Genomic DNA, 24,998 nt, shown 5'->3' with positions numbered 1-24,998 from the left:
ACATTTACACACCAGACTCTTTGGGACACATGAAATGATGTGTTTCCGATACATACTGTATAAATGATATCCTGAAATCCACTGTAAATAAAATACCTTTGATACTACACACTCCATTCTGTAGAGGGCGACATGTATCGTCTAGCTAGTGAATCCACTCATTACCAAAAGAAGAAGAGAATCGAATGCCGTTATTTGGCCCATGTAGGTATCAGAGGAAATTAAAAAGTGGACAAACTAGCCAAACAAGCACTAAAGAAAAACAAAGTAGACATCTGTATCAAGTTATCCAAAGCAGAGGGAAAGGGCATCATCAGGAAAAATATCAACAAAGTATGGCAACAACATTGGGACCAGGAGACGAGGGGGAGACACCTACATTCAATTCAGAGTAAAGTGAGCAGTGTAAGATACAGGAGAGAAGACGTTACAATATCAAGATTAAGAATAAGGCACAGCAATCTACGCAGCACACTACACATGATAGGGAAGCATCCAACCGGTCTCTGTGCCAAGCACGAGAAACTACAGCATGTTATCACCACCTGTATTAGACACAGCTCAGAAAGGAGGGGCATGCTGGGAGAAATGCAAAGACTAGGGATGAGAGGAAGAGAGTTGAATAATGTAATAGAGTGGGGATCTAGTAGTCTGGGAAGAAGGTGCTTTACAAACTTCTTGCGAGCAACGACACTGATGTTTAGTAGTTGGGAACATAGACACTGACTGAAACCGGAAGATGGCAGTAATGCAAAAAAAAAAGGATGCAAGCTGCCTTTAAACACCACAGAAGAAATGCCGTTATTTGTTATTATGTCGATAAGTAGCCTTCGTTGAGGAAGAGTGATCATCATCATCTTTTTGAACTAGGCAAGTCACCGACATAATATTTCCGGTTTCTACGACTGACTAATCACGAGCTAACGTTAACGTAACGCTAATGTTCGACGCCTCTTGTAAACAGTCTACATCTGAACTCTCCCTCTGGCTCTTCAGATAACGTCAACGTTAACCGGAAGAGTGAAACATCAACACACGGCCCGTGAGTTAAACACACTAGTTTAACTGTGTTGTTATAGCATGTGGGTTGTTGTTATGCTACATGATAGCTTTGTTAGCTTGTGTTCGCTAACTATAACGTCAGCCAGAGGGCCAAGTTGTCATCTGGCTAAGCTAACATTATGTGGTATAACATTTAGCTAGCCTTATTGGTGTGAAGTGAGCTAGCTAACCTTCCTAGAGCGGGCTAATATTCACATCGTTGCTATTAAGAGTTACATGGATAGCCTGACAGCGGTTGTCATATGGCCCAAAGTGTGGTTTTTTGCAATATTTAGGGCCCGAGCCACCGACAACGTCGGGCCGCGAAGGCCCTATTGAAATTGTAAGAGTTATTATTATTTTTCGTGATTCTTATTTTTCTGAGGATGGACCTCGTAGGGGTACTTGCCATGCATGAAAACTCACCAAAGTTTGACACCTGTCAGATCTCGCGTAAATACCATGCTGCCCAAATTTGCATATTTGTGTGTAAAAAAATGGCTCTCTAGCGCCCCCTACAAGTCGGACCGGCCACGCCCCTCGGCCAGTATGTCCGATTTACTTGAAATTTGACCCACATGTCCCAACCCGCTAGATCTTAAAAAAGCCTCTCAGACCCCTAAGCTCCGCCTCCTTAGATTTTCCGCCATTTTGAATTTAGTGTGAAACCCATTTTTGCTATCTCCTCCTACATGCTGGGTCCAATTGCTACCCAATTTGCTGTGGATTATTAATGGAGCTACCTCATCCAAAGTTATTAAAAGCTTTCTGATACCTCTTAGCGTTTACAAGATATGGACCAATAAACTTCTTAGGGGCGTGGCTTAATATCAATACACATAACTTCTCAACCGTTGGTCTTAAAATTGCAAAACTTGCAGCATATGTGCACATCGCATGCTGTAACATACCCTGACAATTGTTTTGCATTCAACCACTAGGGGGCGCTACAGCAAACCCGCGAAGTTGGCCTTTTTGCCACTTTTTGCCAATTTCAGCCTTCGCATTTTAACGAACTCCTCCTAGAGAATTCATGCGATCAACTTCTCCTTTGGTCAGGATGTTCTTAAGACCTTTGTGATTAAAAGTTATCAAAATCTCGCGCTTTCATCGAAGAACCTTGACGTGGCGTGGCGGCCATTTTGTGGCCACAATAAGTCTCTTGGGACCATGCTCTAAACCCGACCGGAAGTCAGGAATTTTGATTTATGTGTCATTTTTCCATCGATTTCGGCCTATTTCTTGTCGCTATACTTTAACGAACTCCTCCTAGGGACTTCATCAGATCCACTTAAAATTTTGCTAGTACCATGTCAAGACCGTTGTGATTAAAAGTTATTAAAAGCTTTACGTTTGACCTCATCGTTTAGCCGTAGCGGGCGGCTGCTTTATGTGATTCCCCATGAAAAAAGCTGACGTAACTCAGCTGCACTTGTTCCAAACAGTCTCAAACTTCACATGCTTGATAAAACTCACGGCCTGAGGGTGTCTACAAGCTTATTTTCACTAGTACTCACAGCGCCACCTGCTGGCGAAAGGAAATCTGCGTTTTCTGACAAACTGCATCCGATTTACGTGACTTTTACACTACGTGGTTCACACTTGACACAGAGCAACACGACTCACGCGTTCTGTAGCGCCAGGCAGAGGACGCAGGAAGCATCAGACTATTTGCAAAGCATCATTTCCGGCATCAGGCGGTCCACGCGGGATTAAACACGTCTCGCTCCGTTTATTCTTGTCTGACTAGGTGAGCCATCACCCAGGCCGTTAGCTGTCCCCACCCGTCCTCCTCCACAGCTCCCTGGCTACGACCATGAAGTCAGCCAGTGGACCTGTTCACAGCAGCAGAGGATCTGGATGAAGACAGAGCTGGAATCTACGGGTCTCTGGCCAGGCTCCTTTCCTGTGCGCAACCTCATGAAGATGGTGTCATTGTGGCGTCTCCCTCCCCAGCCAGAATGAATCGACAGCATCTCTGATCTTCCTCCTCCAAAGTACTTTCAGCGGACGTCCGACGGTCGCGGACGGTCGCGGACGGTCGCGGACGTTCTCGGACGCGCAGGCCAGAGTCCCGCCGACGCGCGCATGGCGAGGGCCCGTTCATCGCTGCTCGCAGCTTTAATTGTACTGGTTTTGCTGTTAAGAAACGTTAGCTACGTACTTTACGTTAATGCCCGCCCCCCTCGCTCACATCCATGTTACTTACACAGATTCCGTTATCAGTTGTTACATCACTGAAATAATAGTTTAAGATGAACGAATGAGTTACTGGGTTGGGTTCACAAACGTTAGAGTTGCTGTTCAAAAAGAAAACCAATGCAGAATTCCTGGTCCTGGGTGTGTTATTATATGTCCACGAATTTTTATTTCTTCTTTTTCTTGTCGTTGATAAGATAAGGAGAGGAAAGTGTCTTAAACACCAGGGCGATAGTCAGGATCACCCTAGACATGTGACATCTAGTAAGTAGACGATTGTCTATTACTGGCTGCCATCTCATACATGGGACAAACAAGGCTCATGGGCATGGTAGGGGGACTGCTGTCAATCGTGGGAAACATCATATTTGTTGTTGTGTATTACTTGTGTCTCCTCACACACATTAGCCGAATGTGTGTGAGGAGACACAAGTCTCACATACCTAATGATTAGGTATGAAATTAGCTTCTGGTGCCCAAACTTGTTTTAGAATAAAATGATGGACTTTGACTTTTCTACTGGAGTTGGGGGTTGTAATACTGACTTCCATATAGTAGTATCTTTCAGGGGGGGATAACAAGGGCTCAATAAAATATGGCCTATATGTTGATTTGCACATGCATAAAACTCTTATTTTTTTTAAATAGAGCAGGTTGAAACATACTGAAATAGCCCCCAAATGAGGCCTTATCAGAAATTAGGCAGAACAAGAACACAGAGTTTCCCTTAGGAAAGAACATTTGTTTTCTAAAACATTTAAATAATTTCAAGCTGTACCAATCATTATTTTTTATATTTGTAACAATGGTTCAAATGACTGTGTGTAAAGGTGTCACTCGTAGTAACAAACTCACCTAAATGATCAGCGGTACTGAGATGTTTTGCCTTTTTTAGCCAATTGTCTTGGATTCCCAGAGCTCAAACTTCACTCTCATCAAGTTTGTTTCCAGACGTACAGTAGCAGGCAGCTGTTTTCAACTAAAAACACTGTACACTACCAAACAGCTGACAGTCAAAGTTAGCCACTAGTTGGTGAACATAGTGGAGCATTTAGCCACTAAAGAGCCAGATATTTTTCTCAGGAGTTGGTGGAGACCATAAACAGCTTAGATATTGGCCTTACATTAATCAGGTGGCCAAAATGAAGGTTAATGTTGCTCTGCATTTGCTGAATGGGTAAAAATACAGTGAAGGGCTAACACATTCACCATAACAACTTTTTAAGGTTAAGTTCTCATCTCAGCCCGGTCCACCTACTACTCACACCTCATACAGTCTGGCTCCTCTAACCCAACGGCTCTCTTCTCCACAATAAACAAGCTTCTCAAACCCAAGGACAACACCTCCACATCCTTCACAGTGAACAAATTTTTCCAAACAAAAATTGACACCATTTACAGCAACCTGAACACCTCCCACGCCTTTTCCATCTCTCCACCCCCTTCTCCACCCCTCCACCCCTTTCTGAGTCTGCATCCTGGATCCTATCCCATCTAATCTGGTCACAGACTGTCTCCCAGCCATCTCACCACTCATCACAGTCATCATTAACTCCTCCCTCAGCTCCGGTTCAGTCCCCGACACACTTAAACTGGCTGCTGTCACCCCCATCCACAATCAGGCCCCCTCCTACCTCACCGACCTGCTCCACCACCGCACTCCATCCCGTCGGCTCCTCTGATGCCAACCTCCTGTCTCTTCCACTCAGGACCAAGCACCGGACATGGGGCGACAGAGCCTTCTCCATAGCTGCACCCTCCCTCTGGAACTCTCTCCCCAAACACATCCGAGACTGCACTGACCTCTCCGTGTTCAAATCACAACTCAAAACCCACCTTTTCAAAACTGCTTTTATTGTGACTATTATTGTGTATTTTATGTTTTTAGTGTGTTGCTTTTATATATGATGATTTAAAGTGTCTTTGAGTACTATGAAAAGCACGATATAAATAAAATGTATTATTATTAAGTTGGTCTTGTGTTTTTTGTTCCACAAAGTCTCCAAGTGGCCAACAAAAATGTATTCAGTCAGCTTTAATGTACAATTTCCACATTTATAGTTTCCATTCATCATATGGGGTATTGTGGAAGTTCTAAGGGGTTATTGCAATATGAGTTCAAGCTATATTGCTCCATCTGATTCGTTGAAATGTTCTTACTTTTCAGAGTGCAGGCTCTGTCAGTGCCTTCCAACCTGTCCATCTGTCATCTGGAGTGGCTCTTGTTGTAGTGGAGGGACAGGAGGGAAAGCCAGCAGGCAGAGAGACGGTAGGACAGGCACAACTCAGGATGCCTCTGTTCTTCAGAAAGAGGAAACCCAGCGAGGACTCCCAGAAGAGACTGGAATATCAGCTGTGCAGGGTGAGACGAGCGTGTTTATATTAATATGTCTATCCATCCATCTGTCTTGTTTCTGCCGCTTATCTTTGGCAGGGTCACAGTGGCAGCAATCTAAGCAAGGTCGTCCAAATGTCCTCCTCCCCAGCAATGTCTACCAGTTCCTCCTGGGGGACCCCGGGGCGTTCCTAAACCAGATGAGATATGTAATCTCTCTATCCTGCTCTGGGTATACCTCTGGATCTCCTACCAGTGGTACGTGCCCTAAAAACCTCCAAAGAAAGGTGCCCAGGATCCTGATCAGATGCCCGAACCACATCAATTGGTTAGTTTTGAAGCAAAGCAGCAGGGGCTCTACTCCGAGTTCCCCTTGGATATCTGAACTTCCCACCCTACCACTAAGGGTGAGCCCAGCCACCCTATGGAGGAAACTCATTTTGGCTGCTTGTATCTACAATGTCATTCTGTCAGCCACTACCCAAAGCTCATAGTCATAGCCAAGGCTTGAGACACGAATCAAAAGCTTTGTCTTCTGGTTCCGCTCACTCGTCACCACAGTTCTGGCAGAGAACCATGGCCTCAGACTTGGAGGGGATTACTCTCACCCACACTTGGCACCTTGCCAGAACCATGAAACCAGAAAGAGGTGGCGATCGGTGGTTGTAAGTAGAACTTCTTGCCTTATTAGAAGGGAACAGGGAAGTAAAAAGCATGGTCAACGAGAGAGAGAGACTTACAAACTGATTTTTCTTCGTGCCTCCCCCTGCTGTCTTTTGACAGACAAAAATAATTGTGCTGTCTCTCAGTAGGCTGTGTTTGGGTTGACAGTGTATAGACCACTGGATCACGCACGCACTGCTCCTGACTCTAGGGGGGCACCGAGGCTCCGTGGGCCTGCCCCTCACCACTACCATGCAGATTCCCAGGGCCGTGGACTTAATGCTTGCTGCTCCTCTCTCCCTGTGGGCTGTGACGGGGCCCCCTGCTCCCAGCGCCTTTGTCAACCATATGGACCATCCTCGTTGACGGCAAACCACCCAAACCCGTAAAGAAAAACGGACCCCGTCTCGTTAACCATGCTTTGTGGGTGTGACATTTTTGCCGTGTCATCACCAGTCATCTCCATACAACCAATGTCTTTATGATAAATTGATTTACTTCATAGACGGCTCAACCTGAAGAGTCGACTGAGGGGCCACCTCCAGATGATCTGAGTCATGACCTTAAAGGGGCAGCCCTACCTGTAGTTACAATGCGCTCACAGCTTGAGATTACATGATGTTACTGGGACAACCTGCAGCAGTCGTTGTGTGATTATGAGTTATTCATCAAAGATTCATCACCCCAATGTGGAAGTATTGTCTTTGTTAAGATAACATTATGCGCCTTTGCTGTCTGAAAGAACGACTGTCAATTCTAAACAAACCCAATAACTGTTGTTGCTCGTTCCTCAGTCTAAGGAGGCCGGTGCTGATGACATCCTGGACATCTCAGCTTGTGAACTCTCAGAGGTGAGGATGTTACTGTCAACAGTGTGAGGCAAGCTTCACTGATGACTATTGGTGACAAAAGGTCTACTGATAGAACAACAAATGTTTGAAAGCCAGGTTTAGTAACTTAAAGGCAATATTAAGTTATCTTCAAGGAATAGTTAAACAGTGTGGGGTTTTTATTCATATCCTTTTTAAAATGTTCTCCTTTATTCCTGTTATTTCTGAGAGCAAGATGGGAGGATTGACAGTCATCAGTCATTTTGTTACCTACACCTGTGATTGTCCTACTGTGACATATCAAAACGTCTTTTGTAAAAAAGGCCTATTACCAAATAACAGACGCCCAAGTTATGCCCCCCACCCCTCTCTCACTCTTAATATTTGTTTGTAAAATTCTGTATTGAGTAGTATTAAGTCTGTGTTATTAGTGTGTGGTTTGCACTGCAGATGGAGACATCACTGGTTTGTTCTGTCACAGGTTCCCTCGAGTGCCTTTTCCATTTGCAAGGTGCTACAAAAGAAGGTAAGCATGGATACCGAGTATATTTATTTTTTATTCTATTGATGTGTCAAATACTGTATTACCAATACGTATACGACACCACTGTGTCAGTATTTGTACGTGTCAGCAGTCAGACATGTCCTCTGATGCTCTTCTTCAGGTCCTCATCCTCCATAACAATGAGCTGAAGTCATTTCTGCCCAAAGGATGTGACATCAGCACTCTTGCCACTTTAAAGGTAATGTAAACTAGACACAAGCATGATGGGAAATTTAAGTGACTATTAAACTCATATTACAGCGTGATATGATTTAAAACACTTTGTGGAGATGGCTAGTTTGGTCAAAGTGGCGGTTCTGAAGCAGCGCGAGGTTGGCTTTTCTGTCACTGCATAAGCAGAGAATATAAAGACACAGGGCATCCCATCTGACAATGACTCATTTATGATAGTTTCCCAAAAGACCAGAATTTCTGCTAGAAGCCTAAACGCTTCATCACAAAAAATAATAACTGAATCTGTCTGCTTCTAAAGGTTTTGGATCTGCATGAGAACAAGCTCACTTCACTCCCAGAAGACATTGGGAAGCTGGCATCACTGCAGGTAAAGCCATTCTGAACTACATGGGAAATAAGTGTCAATGTATGCTACTCATCATCCGTGCGTGTCCATTTTGTGTCCTGTCAGATTCTGAATGTGGAGAAGAACCAGCTAAAAGCTCTGCCGGAATCCATCGGGGATTTGCATCTTCTGCAGACACTCAGTTTGAAGGGTATGCTGCCTCCTGCCCCCTCCCAAGAACTAGAGAAGATGTACAGGTCAAATAACCTAGCTTATGTTTTCCTACATCACTGTTTATCTGTATAGGTAACCGTCTCAGTGAGCTGCCGTCCTCGGTCGGTTTTTTGAGCAGCCTGCGCACCCTGGACCTGAGTGACAACAACATCGTCCAGCTCCCCAAAGCTGTGGTCTACATCCGCACCCTAGAGGTGTGTGTCTCGGGATTCAAACTATCGGGACTGCAGGAAGGATCCAAACTTCGACATGGTTTTAAACAAGCCCTGTGTGTGTTCTATGACAGAGCTTTACCCTTGATGCTGCTATGATGTCCTACCCGCCTGCGTCTGTGTGTACAGAGGGCACAGAGAGCATCCAGCGCTTCCTATGCACTGGTGAGGGTTTACTTCATGCTGCTCACACACACACACTCATCACTACCATGCAGATTTATAGATTTGTGTAGATATTTTGTAGCTTAGTGAAAAGCCGTTTCTCCACACTGTCAGCAGAACAGAACCAACCTTTTCTGATTGAGTTTATCCACCAGGGTGTTAGAATGTGTCATATCACTGAGGCTGGCCAAAACAAACAGGCTTTTTCTTTAAGATAATAAGAATGTTAAATGGACTGTACTTATATTGCACTTTTCTAGTCTTCCAGCCACTCAAAGCGCTTTAACACTACATGTCGTCATTCACACCCATTCACACACTGAGGACAGGAGCTACCATGCAAGGTGCCACCTGCCCATCAGGACTGACTAACATTCATACACCGCCGGCACAGCATACAAGAGCATTTTGGGGTGAAGTTACTTGCCCAAGGACACATCGACATGGACTAGCGTAGCCTGGACTCGAACCTGTTGGGAGACCCACTCTTTCACTGAGACACAGTCGCCCCTGTGCAATGACATTGTTGTGATGTATGTCTTGTAGTTTCAATCGTGTTTAATTGACGGTGGAGTTTCTACAGCTACATTAAACCGGCTTCTCTCGGGTTTAAGACTTCACTGAAACGTGTAACTACAGAGGGGCATGTTCAGTGATAGTAAGAGGATGAAAATCCAAAGAATTCATGGTATTCACATGATCGATATATACGACTGTACAGGAGGCTGGTTAGATATCTTGGTTGATGTGGTTTTCAGAGATGGGAGAGGAGTACTGCCCTCCATCCCAGTATCTCCTGCCGGTGCTGGAGAACGAGTGTGGCAAACAGAACTCTGACTGTGTGGATGGCCTGGAGGAGGCTTGGCAGGTACAGCAGGTGACACACGGACACACGTCCCTACACAAGAGTAGAAAGTCACTTTTATGACTGTAGTGCTGTTCACTTGGAACTTGTTAATTGTTTCTGTTGATGACACTGAAAGTCTCTTTCAATCTTTCTGTTGCAGAACAAATTCAGTGACTACGAGAAGAGAAAGGTATGGAACTCTTGCGTGCACACATTTCCTTTGAATTGTGAAAGTGACAAACCCACATACCCCTCCGCTCCACTGAGGTTTTTCAAGCATTTCTTCAGCTCATTGTTTTGGTTGTAAGGTTTGGAACTTCACCTTTTCTCATCAGCGTCGTTTGCAGCAGCAGCACTTTCTGCTCAGCAGCAAACAGCAGACAGACTCATTCAGAGACTAGCTGTTGAACACAGTGGGGCATTTAGCAGCTAAAGAGACGGATCGTTTTCTGTACTGAATCACAGAAGACATTCAGCTATTACTGCAGTGCTCACTGAGTCTTGTTGCAAGGATGCTGCATTTCAGACCAGACCCAGTCCCTGATGACAAAGCCTTAAACAGCCGAATGACATGCAGTGATAAAGTCCCATGAAGATGGCTTTTTATGTCAGATTACTAAAAGTGTCTGTCAGTCCCTTACAGCATAATCCTGTTGAGCCTTTAAAAACATTTCACAGCGTCCCTTAAAAAGACGTTGTTGTCCAGTCCATAGTTCATATGAAAACTGTGCAGGTTAACAAGTAAGGACAGATTTCTTTAGCTTGTTATTGGTTGATTTTCATTTATATTTTTCAATGGCACACTATGCAAGTGTCATTGCTAGTTTCAGACCGACCCAGCTGTCATAGTGTAAGTAGCAAATGTACTTGCGCCCATCTGTGTTGGTCTTTAAATGAGGTATCGTCACTCAGGAGCATTGTTTGCACACTGCTATCTGGAGGCAGCAGAGAGTGAGTACAGAACCCTGCTCTAAAGTCAATGGTGCCGTATTTTCCTGCTATGTAAACGTGTGCACACTCTGCTTTTACACACACACAGCAGCACTCTTCCACAGTTAAATAGGGTATCAGTGCATTTGCTCATATGCTGTCAAATGGAGTTGTTAATGGGACAGAAGATTGGCAGACTGGGGAGGCAGAGGGTGCACATGGCTTTTAAAGGGAATGGGAGATGACACTGATTGGTTTCAAACATGTTTTGCTCAGAGCACACTTATGATTAATTAAGAGACTAAATACAACACCTTTGCCTCTTGCGCCTCACTTTGCACCCAGATTATGCACAGTTTAGCTTGCATAAGTAGAGCTGGGCACACCCTAAAAGCACTTGCACCATGCGCTCTAGATGGTCTGAATAGGCCCCCTGACTTACCCCTCTGTCCATCAGGAGCAGAAGCAGCAGGCAAAGCTGGCCTTCGAGTGGCACCTTGAGGAGAAGAAGAAAGAGCGCACCCAGCTCATACTCATGAACACCTCCCGCAAGGAAAACATCCTCCACTCAGTCCGACAGGTACTACGGTAGTATGCAGATACGTCTCACGTGCTCACTCGCAGCAGTGTTGGATAGATAATATGCATTTGATCAATTCTTTGATGGAGCTTTGTCTTTGTATGTCACTACGTCGATGTATTGTTTTGCTCAATAATCTTCCAAGCTCACTGTTGTTGTTTTGAAACTCAACTGTCAAGTATAATGTCTTTCACCATAGGAACAGTGAGCCGTGGGGACATTGTGGCATTGCTTCATTATAGACTTCATGTACAGTACAGCGCCAGCACTCCAGCCATAAATGCATAACAGACTTTGAATTACGTTTTTCAATGTAAACTACATCAGAGATCATTTTTCCTCCACTTCATGACCGCTGATTCTTTCTGGTGATGGAGTTACAACATGTGAGCGAAACCTTTGTGGTGTCAGTGAGCCGCTGGTTTTGTTGCGAGCACACAAGAGGTCATTATGTCATATCTGACCTGCTTTCAGTTTATTTCTCCCCACAGAAGTTATTTCTCAATATATAACGCAGCACTATCAGCTCTTTGTCCACCATACAAGACAAGCATACGGGGAGGAAATCCCCGTATGTCAGCCATCAACTATTCATGAAATGAAAGGAAGTCCCGCTATAGGATCCTCCTTATCTCGGGAACATGTACCAACATGAATGGTTTCCTGGCCATCATCAGCCGCAGAACATATTCCAATGATGTAATCCATCAAATCACACTAAGGAGACATTCAGAGAGTCAATGCAGAGATAGTGGACAGAAGTCAAAGATGCTCATCTAGGATTTAGTTATTAATTACTTTGAGTTCCATATTTATATAGGCTATTTATTTAGGTTGTACTACTTAGATCAGCGGTTCCCAAACTTTTTAGGCCGCGCACCCCCTTCTACATCCCGACTGGGTTCGCGCACCCCCCCCCCCCCCCCCTTAATAAAAAAAAAAAAAAAAGAAGCAACAGAGCCTTTTAAGCGAATCGGACCAATGAGAGAACAGTTTGCTCGCGCGTGGCATTTGTTTACAAGATTTAGTCCGCTGTTAAATGTTGCAGTGTGAACACAAACCGAACAAAGGAGCAACTGCAACAAAGCAAACGAACTGAAGGTGTGAAAACGCCCTGAAACACTGCAACAAAGTTTCAATAACTTTCAGTGACACAAGGCGTCACTTTTAAAGAGCAATACGGATGCGAGCACACACGCACAGGCTCAGAGGCAGATTATCACATTTAATTTACAATTAATGACCGACTAATGTAGCCAGGATGTCTTTGGACAAAGCATCGATGCGGCGCGACACAGTGTTGTTGGACACCGGGATCATGTCCAACTTTTTTGCTTCTTTCTCCCCAATCATACATTCCACCATCTCTCTGGCAGCTGGCAAGCTCACGTCTTCAGTGATTGTGTGCGGTAGCCCCTTTCTCGCTATTCTGTAACCAGATATGAAGCCCGTAGTGCGTCATTTATAGACCCAACACATGAATGAGACTCCAGTTGTTTTTGGCTGTTTTGTAACTCCTCCAATTTCGATATGAACAATGTAAGGGGCTTTTGACTTGCACTGGCATGCTTGGTGTTCAGGTGGCGACGTAAATAAGAGCTTCAGACTGTTAGCCAGAACCTCACTGCACACCACGCACTGTGGCTTTGCGCACCCCCTAGAGGCAGCTCGCGCACCCCCAGGGGTGCGCGCACCCCACTTTGGGAATCCCTGAATTAGATGATCAGTTTAACCAGTTAGTCCAGTCTGTAATACAGTCGGGGATTGTTCATGGAGATTGATTGCTTTTGTTCGTGGTATCAGCTGATTAATCGGCTGGCGTGTTTTTCCTGCTCCACACTTTCGTTATTATATTTTAAAAATCAAACAGTAGTCAACTTCAAATGTTTCTATCCTGCATGTGTTGTATACTGGGATTCTACGTTTAGGTTTGCTATATTAATAAGATTTACACTTGAATTGTAATTCCTATTCATTTTGAATATTTTCTTAACAAGTTGTTGGTGTGCAATTTATTATTTAATACTATATAACATTTCAGGAAGTGTATTTCAATGTATTTAATTGTTATATGTTTAACAGTCAGTAAAACAATTTGTAAGTGTCCTAGTAACGCTTACAGCTCATTGATTGATTGATCAGTGCTCTGTATCAGCTGACAGCTTTTATCACTTTAGTAACGTTGTTATTCCTTTTGTGTATTTTCATCTTGTACATTGTTTGTTATCGTTGTGGTTCGCTGCTATTTTGAAAAGTGATTTATTTTATTATTTTATAAAAATACTTTTCCATGACACAGCGGTTCACCCCTGTGCTTCAGGTCCCACCAACTCTCTGAAGAAGCCAATAACTCAGGAGTTTCTTTCTTTCCTGTCTGTTTTGTGAGCTATTTCTAAGTTGTTTTTGCTGATTTCACCTGCGGTCCTTTGTATCATCTATCTGACGTGTAGGAGCAGGAGCGTCTGGAGCTGGGGGTCAGCCAGCAGCAGAGAGCCCAGGAGGCAGATAGGCTGCTGGTGCTGGAGAAAGTCAGACAAGCTGAAGACGGCATCAGCAGTCGCATCAGCAACATGCTGATGGACAAAAACAGGTCGGACCCGAAGGAAGTGGCTATGTACTGTAGTAATGTTTGTTTTGTTGTGAAGAGGTGGTGCGTGGATCTGTGTCACATGATAGATGCTATATCTGCTAACTGCAGTGTATTCATTTTCATCTCTCCAGGCAGAAAAAAAGTGCAGAGTTTCTTCAAGCCATGGAGGAAGATCGGTGAGTGGACAGAGCAGTGATCCATGATCTATCACAGCAACAACACATGAGGCACTCCAACACACAGCAACACAGCTGTCCATACTGAGTGCAGGCTTGGTAGTGAATATTCTACTCTTTGTAGAATTAGATTCCAGTGGTGGTTGTAGGATTGTTACAGACTTGTGTGATCCAAACATTTCCACAGCTCCAGAGCATTGTCAAAATCTTTTGAAGAAAGACCGATGTAATGATTTCTAAAATTCACAATATGTTTCAGAGAAAGAAATATTCAGCTCCAATCAACACTTGTTGGTGTTTCACTTTTCAAAAACAACATCTTAACTGTGGCTGAATACGCTTTGTGATTTGACAAGTCAGAGTTCTACTGACTGATACACGACCTCAGTGACATGTTAACAGTCAAACAACATTTCCAGTGCCTGATGACCAATAATGATGTATGATCTGAGAGAAGTGCGGTATGTCAGTAACATATTCTCAGCCTAGATGACTAAATACAGAAGTCAAGGTGTCAATATTTGTTTGTTTGTTCACCCTATTTTATTCTACTTTTTTTTTTAATTTTCAATTTGTAAATGATGTCACACTATTGCACTGTGTTTTACTGTTACGCACCAAATCACCTCGCCAAATTCCTTGTATGTGTAACGTACTTGGAAATAAACCGTTTCTGACTGTGGAACCGGAGGGGGGGGGCTACGTTGTCAGTGCAGAGCAGCGGCCGTGAGCTAACCAGTGGGGCACGCTCGCATGCACTCACGTGCACTAAAAGGCAAGCGGTCGGCGCTGTGAACAAAGAGAGGAGGAGCAACAGTCAGCATCGTGTTACTGTTTCCTTTAGGATTCGTATGGAGCATCTGACTGCTATCACACAGGAAGAAGCCAACTCCCTGAGGAGGAAGGAGGTGGCTGGTAAGCAGCTTGGCTGATGTACTTTACCTGCACAGTGTTCTGAATATAGAGTCATGGCTGTAGTGCTTCTGTTTACATTAATAATGCACAAATGTAAATAGTTCCTGGTATTTCCATTCATTTACATATGTACAATCAAATATATGGATCAATCAATTAGCTGCTAACTTAAGGGAACAGCTGTGTAGGATTGAATTGTCGAATAGGATAAAATGATGAAGTGAGTTTGTTTTCAGTGGCCATGCAGAAGATGCTGTCAGACGGCTGTGCTATGAACCTCCTCCAGGAGACCAGTGACTTCCGCAGACAGAGCCTGGTGTCTGAAGCCTACAGAAGGTTAGACATGCACACTCACACACCAGATCTGAGTAGTTGGATGCTGTGAGAAACATGTTCCAAACTCAGTGTGTCGTCTCTCTCCCATGTCTTATAACAGTATGGAGAATATGGACAGGAAGTTTGATAAGATGCTGTCCCTCCAAGTTTTAGACAAATCTAAAGCCGTCGCCCACATCTTACAGGAGGTATGTTGAGCCTGGGTGTCTTCTTTAGTTGTCACCAGTGCTGTGAGCGCTTGGTGGAGAAACCTACCTCAGTGTGAACTTTCTGAGTCATTCCCTGTGATTGCTCTCTGCAGGAGGATATGCAGAAGACAGCGTTCCAGGCCCTGCAGCTGCAGAAAGACGCTGTACACGGCTACATCCGCAACCAGGTCTGTGTGGGCAGGTGGAGATGGGTGGGGGTCAAACCTTTCTCTGGTCTCAGTTTTGTTTTATGATACTGATGTGATGGGGATCACCATCACATGAAAAGCTGTACAGCAGAGATAGACTCGGACATTCTAAGGCCAGTTAAACAAATTCAATAAGCTCCCACAGTTTACAAAGCACCCTGGTTCAGCTTCTTTTCAAAATCATAGTTCATATATACTTCAGGACTTTCCATAATTAAAATGACCTAGAGCAGGGGTCTCAAACTCAAGGCCCGTCTCAGAATTCCAGAATTCTGAGACAGAAAGTCATCATGATGAGCTAAACACACAGTCATAGAAGCAGCTCTTTGGCTGCTGACTGTACACTTGACATATAAATGTGTTGTGAGTACATTGAAGACTTTAAACGTGACTTTAAAACACATGAAATACTTCATGTGATTGTGCAAACGCACCCTTGAAAGGATTTTAAGCGTTGAACAAAGTTATTGTAATAACTTGTTTGATATTTGTCTTTGATATTTTCTTTAATAGTTTGATCTTTGATAGAGTAATGTGGGTTTATTAACCCTAAATTAAAAGGATTTAAGTTATAATAACAGAAATGTGCTGAAATATATTTTTACATTTATATAACTGCATGTACAATATTTTCACACTTGAATAAACAATAATCAAATGCAGAAAGTTATTTAACAATATGTTAGGAGTAGTTACATTTACACCGTCTTACATTTACAACCGGCCCTTTGAGGCGACCGTGATGCTGATGTGGAGATGAGTTTGAGACCCCTGGCCTAGAGGGACTGCTCTAAAGGTCCGAAAGTGATTTCTCTGAGTTCTTGAGAGATTATGAATTGAGGTCCCCTGACATATCAGATATAAGAAATAACTAAAATAATATCATACAGCATCTCCAGAACCTTCCTCGTCTCTTCTCTTTTCTTAAAGGAGTGAGTTATGCGTTTGGTCATTGCTGTGGCTCTGCTTTCTGTTGCCGGCTCCGATGCTTTCTGTTCTGTTGCTGAATGCTGCTAAGTCAGCGGAACCACTTCTGACCCGGGAGCTGGTAGAGGCTCCTCTGTTGTTTGTGATGGACTGTTCAGCTGACGGAGCCGTCAGCAGCCACGCATGACAGACGCTCTGTGTGCACTAGCATGTTAGACTGAACTCTGACCAGGACGCACACCTTTCATCTCTCCAGCTGATGTGTTCACATCACAGATGGTGCACAAAGGCTTTAAAACCTCTCTTTTCGCTGAATTATTCACATATTAGAAAATGCATGAACCACAGGCACATGGCACTTAAAAATACCACAGTTATTAGAACTTGTGGATGAACTGTTTCGAGGTATTTTAGTCAATGAATCCAACTGAAACTGTATGCGTGAGGGAGAATGCATTAGGATTTTGAAAAGTCCCCGTTCTTTGTTAAATGCCGCCCTTGAGAGAAGAGTGATTTAGGGAGTGCGTCTCAATTAACTGTCAAAACAAACACCAAGGATACATGTATGTCATGTAAATATAAATATTGATCTTCATGCCAGAAATATATTTGATTGTCACTTTACTCAGAATGGTCTGATCAGACACTGGGATTGAACGGCCACTGAGCTTCTGTGAACTCTTCCAGTTTATACGGTTATTTGGAGAACGGCGGTCCACTTGTTTCCTTTAACGTGTGGTCACTATTCTTATATTACCAGTTGATTAAATGATTACATGTAATGTGACTCATAGTGATGTACCAACAGAGAACGACTCAGCTGTACGGATTACCGGCCCACAACTGTTGTTGCCTTGGTTGAGTCTCACCGCTCTCATCGTTTAGATTATATTCCTCTCAGGAGTTGGTGGAGACCAGAAACAGAGCTGAAAGGAGAGAATATTGAACTTCTATTCATCAGGTGGACACAAACACAACCTAGATTGAATGCTAATGTTGCTCTGTGTCTGCTGGTTGCATAAATGACCCAACACGTTAGCCGGGTCAACTTAAAAAGTGATGTATATCAATGTTGCGTTTCCAGCTTGTTTTGCTGCTCCCAAGTTGCCCAAAAAAAGTGTTAATTCAGGGAAATCCAAACTTGGTTTGAAGATGTAAGTGGTCACACGCACATCTTTTGGCTTTTCTCTCTGGCTGTTAGATGAGAGAACATGACGCTGGTAAAGATGAAAAGAAAGACATTGACATTGTCATCTTTTCCCTGTTCTGTTATTTTTCCTTTCTCTTATGTCACCCATAGCCCACCCATAGCCCACCCATAGCCCACCCATAGCCCACCCATAGCCCACCCATAGCCTCCTCATATTTACTCATTCTGTCAAGTCATTCTTTTAAAAGCAGTGTCTATTTACACCCGCGTGAGAATAGTCACACGGCAGCTATTCGACTATTCACACCTTGCCAAGTTGAATATGCTACTTCATTTAGCAATAGTTAGCTTTAGATGTAGTAGTAGTAGTATAAAGAGCAACAAAGTATGTGTAGGTAGTGAATGAATCTAAACTCAGGACTTTCACCTAAGTTGGAGTCCAGTGAGAAGCCTATTGTTACACTTGGTTGATTTATTGTATTATTATTATTATTATTATTATCATGTTCAGTTTTCATAGGCAGTGTGGTTCGGTTTAAGACAAATATACACAGCCTACAGATACACATACAGTATCTAATGCGGGCCCGGCTCAGGTGCAAATAGTATTGTTGGCTTCTGACACCAGAATGCTAATAGCATCTGCCTTTATCAAAACGTTGTAATTAGCAGTCAGGTAGCCACGGAAAGCCTGTAATATTACCCACAGACAGCGTGCAGCAGCATGTCCCTTCTCCTGCGAGCTTCATGTCTGCTTCTCCACTGTCTCCAGATCAAGCTCATAGAGGCTGAGTTAATGCAGCTGACTAGATTGGAGGTTAAAAGACGCAATCTGGATGCTGAGAACCTGCAGGTGGGTGTCACCGCCTTCTGGCATCGCCTTTTCTTTCTGCTATATCATTTCTTTTGGCCAGTTTCATGTCATTGCTCCATGTCAACAATTTATCATTCTACACATTAAGATAAAAAACGGATGGAAAACCATTTTAAACACTTGACTTTGATTGAGTGATAATAATAGTTCTATCAATCGTATCAGAGGCAGGCTTGTGGTTTATTTTGAGTCTTTATTTATTGATAAGCGTATTGGCATGTCATTGTGTGTGTGTGTACGCGTACAGGAGGTTCTGGTGGAGCAGCGAACGGCTCTCAGTGATTTGTTGCAGCAGCTGCTGAAGCAGAGATCCCAGCGAGAGCAGGAGCTGCAGCAGGTTCTGGTGAGGAAACGGCTGCTTGGTCCAGACCTCAGTGGGCCTTTCACTTCTCCTTTAGAGTCCAGCAGTGGCTCATCATTTCTGTTACAAGTTTACAGAGGCCGCTGACATTTACTTTCTGATGATCATTTACACACATGTTGTCTTCCTCATTCCGGGGTCAAGAGGTTAAAAGAGACCATCAAACACTTTGTGTTTTCCAGGCGGAGATGGAGCGGAAGTCTGAGTTCAACCAGCAGAACTACTGGATGATCCAGTACCAGAGACTGTTGGATGCCAAGCCCCTGTCACTGCGCATGCAGGTACAGTACGGTGCAAGCTGGACACACAGAAACATCTGAGAACCAAACTGTGCTGTTGTTCAACGCTAAACTCATTGCAGGAAGCGGGCGTGGAGAAAGAGTTGGTCAACCTGATATGCAAACTGTCGGCTCAGCATTACCTGCCCATCCTGGCCCATCATCGAGTGACAACTGAGGCCCTTCGCCACATGACGACCTCTGACCTCAAGAAGGTCTGTCTGCAACATCATTGCTAGCACATTACTATCAGTTGGCCCTATGATGTGTTAAAGCGGCTTTGAGTGGTCGGAAGACTAGAAAGGTTTCAACATCAGCTGTCAACACAGTGTCACCAGCCTACAGTGTTGGCTTGAGCTGCTGCACCAGCATCAGTACGAGTCCTATTGACTCAAAGTCCCTCCACCATGATCAGAAACTGCACAAAACAGATGCACAAAACAGATGCATGTGAAGTGGTTCAAGTCTGAGGTGATGGTTCTCCCCCTCTGGGTTGGGAGTGAGTCATTGCCCCAGGGATGAGGATAAGATGTTGTACATGAAAGGGAACGAAATTCATGAACCGGTGCAGGTACTAGTAATGCTAATCAACCGGATAAAACACAATACAAATATGACAGCCACAACTCTCACCTATGGTCATGAGCTTTGGGTAGTGACCGAAAGAATGACATCGGAGATACAAGTGGCCAAAACGGATTTCCTCCGGAGGGAGGCTGGGCTCAGCCTGAGGCATAGGGTGAGGAGCTCAGACATCCGGAGGAGCAGCTGCTCCTCCAGGTTAAAGGGGCCAGCTGATCAGATATTAAAAGACTAAACCCACCCAGACACAACCTGTTCACCTGCTGCTATCTGCAGAGATACAGAAGTATCAGCTGATCAACCAGCAGACTCCAGAACAGCTTCTTTCCTCTGGCTGTGAGACTCTTTAATTCATCCTCCAACCTCCACGATATATGTTTTCGTGTTTTGTTGTGTAGCAGAACAGGACTACAATCTGCATTTCCTTGTTCAACCCTATTGTACAATGATAATCAAGGAACCTGATAATATAACAGTGTTGTGTTTACAGCTTGTTGTGCTGCAGGTTTAACTACGTAGTTCATGTGAAGAACAGTCAGCATTATTCATTTCTCTCTTTTCAGATTGGCATTAATGAAATCGGAATCCAAACTGCTCTTCTGAACTGGGCTCTTCAACGCTACCCTGAAGGTACATTACACACATCCTACATCTTTATGTATTCCACAATTATAGTGAACAGAATGTGTGTTTTTAAAGCAAGAAAAATCACAAGCACAAGAAGTCAATACTACGGTATTACTGAGGTCCGAGTGAACGCTTGTACTGGACTACATGAAGTATAGAGGCGTTTCAAATCATCAATGCTAAAACATCATAACCAAATTAACACATTTATGACAATGTAGGGATCATAAAAGTAACTTTATGAAAGAGCAGTTGTATTGCATTGCAATGAAGTGGAAAGGATCACATCGCTGGTCTCGCTGCAGAACCGTCTGAACTACTCACAGTGATGCACGGCAACAGCAGCACAACAAAAGAGCTCTGGTAGTTCTGTGGATGGAGCAACACACGGCAGCGAGAGCAGATGATGTGGGGGGTTATGACAAGTTACTTAGTATAATGATGGAAATGATGGAAAATAGTTTGGTGCAGCTGTTCATATGATTGCATCCATCCACTGCTTTGTCGGTATTTTTCTTCTGCAGCTCACGTGGTAAATAGATACATCCTGTCTTACAATATGCCACAGCAGCGTTGGCTTCATAATGCAAGAGTAAAACATGAACCACTGAATTAGTTGTTTTCTTTAATTGCTGTGATGTACTGAATGAATGAAGTCCAGTAATCCTCATAAACAGGCAGAATACTGAGTTAAGGAGCAGTCTGATGTGTGCTTATTATGTACCGTTACATTTGATTTAATCATGATACATGGTGCACGGCTGTGTGTAACGCCACTGCACTCGAGCACAGCACCTTTCAAATCAGAGGCTACAGATTTCTCATCATATGCGTCCTGATGCCTTCAGATGTGTCAGACTGTGATTCAGTATGAAGCAGCTGTGGACAACAGACGCTGAAAGAATCCAGTCTCATCTTTGTGTTCCGTCTGTGATCGCAGTGAGTCGCTCTTGTTGAAATGAACAGATTGTCAGCAGATTGAGGTGCCACCAACAGACTAAGACTGATCAACTCTGATATAGCTGTGCCTCGCTAATATTAGCTGATAATATTAGGTCCTGATATATTTATTTCCTTTTCTTTATTTTCAACATTTAATAATGGTTTCAGTATTTGTAGTTGTACGGCAAAATAAATGCCGAATTTCAAGGTCATTTACTTTTTAGATTATTTATTTATATAATATAAAAGAGTGAACAATGAAAGAAGGGATATTTCACATTCTCTCCGCTTACAGAACTGAAATCAAAGAAGAAAAGTTTTGTTCAACTTTCAACAACAAAACAAGTGATTGAAAATTGAATTGATGTTTAAATTGCAAAAAGTTCTTTTCCACCTCTGTAAAGAATGGGAGGGTGTAGGATCCTCTCACTGTCTCCTCCTCCACCAGGAGCCTGTAAGGCTGTCCAGCAGGACCAGGAGGCTGAGGTCGTCCCCACGGCTCCGTCCCCTAGCCCCCCTCAGTCGCCTCCCAGCACCTCCACCTTCCAGATCCCCAGCCCACCACTCACCCCAGGGACCCCCGTCACCCCCTCAGCCCCCAGCCCTGTGGAGGGACCAGGGAGCTCAGAGTGCGTGGTCTGCATGGAGACTGGGGTAAGACAAGTTGCAGCTAACGCACTCGCTGTGTCTGCAACCACGCTCTACTTACTTCCTACATAGAGCGTGTGAATGAATCCACTATATAGTGACCTCAGAAATGTAACAATCACACTACTTCATCCAGTCCTCACGCTTCTGCTTTTGTGTTTTGGACTTTAAAAGGTAGAAAGGTACCAGCCACCAATCTCTCTAAAATGCAGAGCATTGCCCCTCCGTGACTGTGGAAAAGCCTTCAAGATGTTTGTAGAAATGAAGTTGAAATATGAAACAGGACTGATGGTGTCTGGTCTCTCCCTGTCTCCAGTCTCAGGTCATCTTCCTGCCCTGTGGTCATGTGTGCTGTTGTCAGGTCTGCAGCGGCGCTCTGCAGAACTGCCCTCTGTGTCGTAGCAAGATATCCCAGCACGTACGCCTCTACCACAGCTAGGACCCTCTGCACTGGGCTGCTCCTTCACGCCGCGCCGCTCTTTATTCATGCATGGTCGTGGTGCGGCTGTGAGGAGGCTTTTGGCAGGTTTTCGAAGAACTGAGTCACTTTCCTGTATTAACCAAACAGTACTTTGTGATGTATATGCTGAAACAAATCTGAATAGAGTTGCTTTTACTCGTGTTGTGTTTTTGGTTCTCAGTGGTGTCCAAGCCGGTTTCATTTTGTTGTTCTTTTAAATTCAATATTTTATTTTTCATTTCTAGCATTACGTGTTCAGAGCCAAGCAGACTACACCACTCACTGGTTGAAGACTGTATGTTCTTTGCCTTATCGTAGTTTCTAAATTGTCGTGTGCCTTTTTCTGGGAATCTCTTTTTTAAACAATACTATTTGTTTATGTTGTCAACCAATCTAAAACCTGTCCAACTATCATCTTAACTAAACATGATGTGTTGATTATTATCATCACTGATGCAACATCTTGTTGCCCTTCAATGTCTTGTGCTGCCCTCCCATCCTTCTCATCCAGGCCCCTCTGTGCCTGCTGGAATCTTCTGTTAATGTGGGGAATTATATATCGATGCATATCAAGACAATTGGAGGGGAAACTGACTTCTGCCCAGGTCCAAAATGAGCTGCTGTAAACACCCCAGTTCCTCCTGCTCTCTGTATTATATTACTGTAATTCTATCACTGCAGGTTTGCTGTGTGATAATCTGGAACACAAAGAAATGTCTAAATGTGCACCATGTAAGAACAATGAGTCACGTTTAGTTTGAGTCCTACTCTTATTCAGTTGTGTAATGTTTTCTGTGGCTCTAGAAGGAGCTTTTTAAAGTCCCATGCTAAGGGATAGAAGTCAGTATTTGTCAGCCCTTCTTTTCTTAAAGTCGTTCTCACTATTTCCACAGCTTTATGAAAGTGAATGGGAATGAAGGAGCAATGCTAGATTTGTGGACTACCCCTTTAAAATCAATTTGGACAGAAGATCAGTTAATAAAATAGGACCCACCTTGTGTCCTAATCGTGCTTCAGCGGAGCATATATTACTATTTCTCCAAACAAAGTTACAGCTAATCAAATGACCATCTGCCAGACAGTCCAGCTGGGCCTTTAGGGGACTCTTATGGCTCTGGGGTCCCTGGGGGACTCTTATGGCTCTGGGGTCCCTGGGGGACTCTTGTGGCTCTGGGGTCCCTGGGGGACTCTTATGGCTCTGGGATCCCTGGGGGACTCTTGTGGCTCTGGGGTCCCTGTGGGACTCTTGTGGCTCTGGGGGACTCTTGTGGCTCTGGGGTCCCTGGGGGACTCTTATGGCTCTGGGGGACTCTTGTGGCTCTGGGCAGAAGGTAATCCAGACTTGGACCTCACTTTACTTTCTCTCTCACTTGTCTCTGACTTATCTTCTGTTCCCTTTCTTATTTGAAATGCTATATGTGGTGCATATGTATGAACTAACACCTCACCACCACTAATGATATTACACTCTTTCAAGTGCTCTTAACTTTGACATCCCAGCATGTATCAGGAAATATCTTACTGTATATGACTGTTAACTGTAGTGTGTTAGAGATTTCACTTGTATACAAAGCTGACATTTCATGTCAACAGGCTGTAATAAAAGTATATTATATCTATATATGTATATATATATATATATATATATATACACACACACACACACACACACAGCAGCCTCTGGACATGTAGTGAAAGACAGTGTAGAAACCGTGATGCTGTTGAGTGTGAAGGTGTGAGCTGGTATGCATGAAGTGTCACAAGTGGCTTTTAAGTATGGATTTATTGAACTAAACATGAAACCAACATATTAAACAAATTAGTTTTGAAGTTCTGTGCCCATAAAAGAGGCCATCTAAAGAGCTGAACTCTTGCTATGCTAACTTATAGCATAAACTGATCAAACTAACTGAAAACAAAGGGGAACATGTATAATGGGTTATCAAGCCCCTTAGAAACAAAGACGAGCACTACCAGCTCAACTACAAATACAACAGGTGTTGCTATATTCCAATTGGTCACTTCCTGTATTGAGAGGATTTGCTTTAGGGAGTGCATCTTCTGCTCCAGCAGCAGCAACGCAACCCTCGGCACTGGTAACTCATGAGAAAACAAAAGATGAGAATGACTTAAAGCAAACTGACAAAGGTAAAGTTTGACTACATAAAGTAAAGTAATTATCGCAAAGATTTTCATTTAGATGCATGTTAACTCACCATCTATCACACAAGTGGTGATTGAACCTCTGGCTCACTGATGAAAGCTCTTTGCCACATCACTGAAAGTTCTCTGGGAAGTTCGACTAAACACATTGGAACACTTGTAATTACTCAGAAAACAAAACGGAGATATTTGAGGTTGTAACTTAACTATTTGTATTTGCATTACCAGTAGAAGCTAATTAGTCCTTATACCAAATAAACAATGAATATGATACATGAAACAAGCTATGTGTTATTTAGTTTAAGGGCTTCTTCCAGCACCCACTTAATTGTCAAGGGTTCCTTTTCCACTGTCCATTAGCGGACCTCCCTGGGGAATAGCTGATGTAGCATGGAACTCTGGGAGTCCATGCAGAAGCACAGCTCAGAGGAATTAGTGTGCAAGATAGAATTGTCATTAAAATCTGGGCAGT

General features: G+C 43.6%; 1 protein-coding gene across 2 annotated transcripts; it reads left to right on the top strand.

Annotated features, from left to right (window-relative positions):
• Positions 1–824: 824 nt before the first annotated feature.
• Positions 825–24,773, top strand: lrsam1 (leucine rich repeat and sterile alpha motif containing 1). Of its 2 annotated transcripts, none has more exons than XM_079289584.1 (25): positions 825–1,042; positions 5,408–5,602; positions 7,033–7,089; positions 7,550–7,594; positions 7,734–7,811; positions 8,106–8,174; positions 8,259–8,343; positions 8,439–8,560; positions 8,653–8,743; positions 9,502–9,611; positions 9,751–9,780; positions 10,978–11,100; positions 13,551–13,690; positions 13,822–13,866; positions 14,711–14,781; positions 15,018–15,117; positions 15,218–15,305; positions 15,419–15,493; positions 18,364–18,444; positions 18,713–18,808; positions 19,009–19,107; positions 19,188–19,319; positions 20,250–20,316; positions 21,704–21,909; positions 22,220–24,773. In XM_079289584.1, exons 2-25 carry the CDS (start codon positions 5,531–5,533, stop codon positions 22,340–22,342), a joined length of 2,205 nt encoding a protein of 734 aa, XP_079145710.1. In that variant the 5' UTR covers positions 825–1,042; positions 5,408–5,530; the 3' UTR covers positions 22,343–24,773. The 2 variants fall into 2 exon arrangements, with proteins under 2 accessions (XP_079145710.1, XP_079145709.1); XM_079289583.1 differs by having other exon boundaries at positions 9,502–9,620.
• The last annotated feature ends 225 nt before the right edge of the window (positions 24,774–24,998 follow it).

Source organism: Melanostigma gelatinosum, assembly GCF_949748355.1.
Source record: "Melanostigma gelatinosum genome assembly, chromosome: 18".
NCBI classification, from domain to species: domain Eukaryota; kingdom Metazoa; phylum Chordata; class Actinopteri; order Perciformes; family Zoarcidae; genus Melanostigma; species Melanostigma gelatinosum.
The sequence above is the reverse complement of the archived record's forward strand: the minus strand, read 5'-3'. Positions and strand labels throughout refer to the sequence as shown.

Bases quoted from the DNA above. Each gene is read 5' to 3' on its own strand.
- lrsam1 (XM_079289583.1), top strand. From the start codon at position 5,531: ATGCCTCTGTTCTTCAGAAAGAGGAAACCCAGCGAGGACTCCCAGAAG. The intron at 9,621-9,750 runs GTGACACACGGA...TTTCTGTTGCAG, and splicing joins AGGCTTGGCAGGTACAGCAG to AACAAATTCAGTGACTACGA. The intron at 11,101-13,550 runs GTACTACGGTAG...TCTGACGTGTAG, and splicing joins TCCTCCACTCAGTCCGACAG to GAGCAGGAGCGTCTGGAGCT.